This window comes from Meleagris gallopavo, unplaced genomic scaffold (genome assembly GCF_000146605.3).
Source record: "Meleagris gallopavo isolate NT-WF06-2002-E0010 breed Aviagen turkey brand Nicholas breeding stock unplaced genomic scaffold, Turkey_5.1 ChrUn_random_7180001899168, whole genome shotgun sequence".
In the NCBI taxonomy this organism is placed as follows: domain Eukaryota; kingdom Metazoa; phylum Chordata; class Aves; order Galliformes; family Phasianidae; genus Meleagris; species Meleagris gallopavo.
The window spans coordinates 1-866 of NW_011162487.1; the positions used below are offsets into that span (position 1 = coordinate 1).

At 57.9% G+C, this 866-nt stretch overlaps 1 protein-coding gene across 1 annotated transcript; it reads left to right on the plus strand.

The window, feature by feature from the left end:
- Nucleotides 1-17: 17 nt before the first annotated feature.
- CDC37 (cell division cycle 37) lies at nucleotides 18-860 on the plus strand (the record flags this gene model as incomplete). Its single annotated transcript, XM_010727479.2, has 3 exons — nucleotides 18-221; nucleotides 626-697; nucleotides 786-860. Coding segments are annotated over 3 exons (351 nt in total), but the record flags the coding sequence as incomplete, so codon positions are not given.
- Nucleotides 861-866: the final 6 nt, after the last annotated feature.

An 866-nucleotide genomic window follows, 5' to 3' on the forward strand; every position in this document is an offset into this window, starting at 1 on the left:
AGGGGATTCCCACCTGAAACGGCCCTGCCCCCCCGCAGACCGCCGACCAGCAGTACATGGAGGGCTTCAACGACGAGCTGGAGGCCTTCAAGGAGCGCGTGCGCGGCCGGGCCAAGGCGCGCATCGAGAGGGCGATGAAGGAGTACGAGGAGGAGGAGAGGCAGAAGCGCCTGGGGCCCGGCGGCCTCGACCCCGTCGACGTCTACGAGTCCCTGCCACCCGTGAGTGCAGGGATTTGGGGCTCAGGTCCCCACTTGTTGGGTTTTCCTCCAGTTGGAGTTGTTGGTCATAACCCCGTAGAGGTTTGCAGTTCACGAGCGTGGCACTTTTGGGGAGAAATTCCTAGTTTTGATGGTTTCCTGTATTTTGAGTCATTGCTTGTGACCATGTAGAGGTTTACAGTTCATGAGCACGATGCTTTTGGGGAGAAATCCCCATTTTCAGTGGTTTTCCAGTATTTTGAGTCGTTGGCTGTGAACCCATAGAGGTTTACAACTCCCTCCCACCCACGAGTGTGGCACTTTTGCGGAGAAATCCCCATTTTCAGTGATTTTCTGCATTTTGAGCCATTGGCCGTGACCCCATCGATGCCTCCTCCCACCCCCTCCAATTCTCTGCCCCACAGGAGCTGCAGAAATGCTTCGATGCCAAAGACGTGCAGATGCTGCAGGACACCATCAGCCGCATGGACCCCACCGTGAGTGCCCCCACGACCCCCACACCCCACAATTACCCTCTTCCCCCCTCCTCTTCCAATAACAGCCCCCCATTTCTTGTTGCTGCAGGAGGCAAAGTACCACATGCAGCGCTGCATCGATTCGGGGCTGTGGGTCCCCAACGCCAAAGCGGCAGCTGAGGGTGGGGGG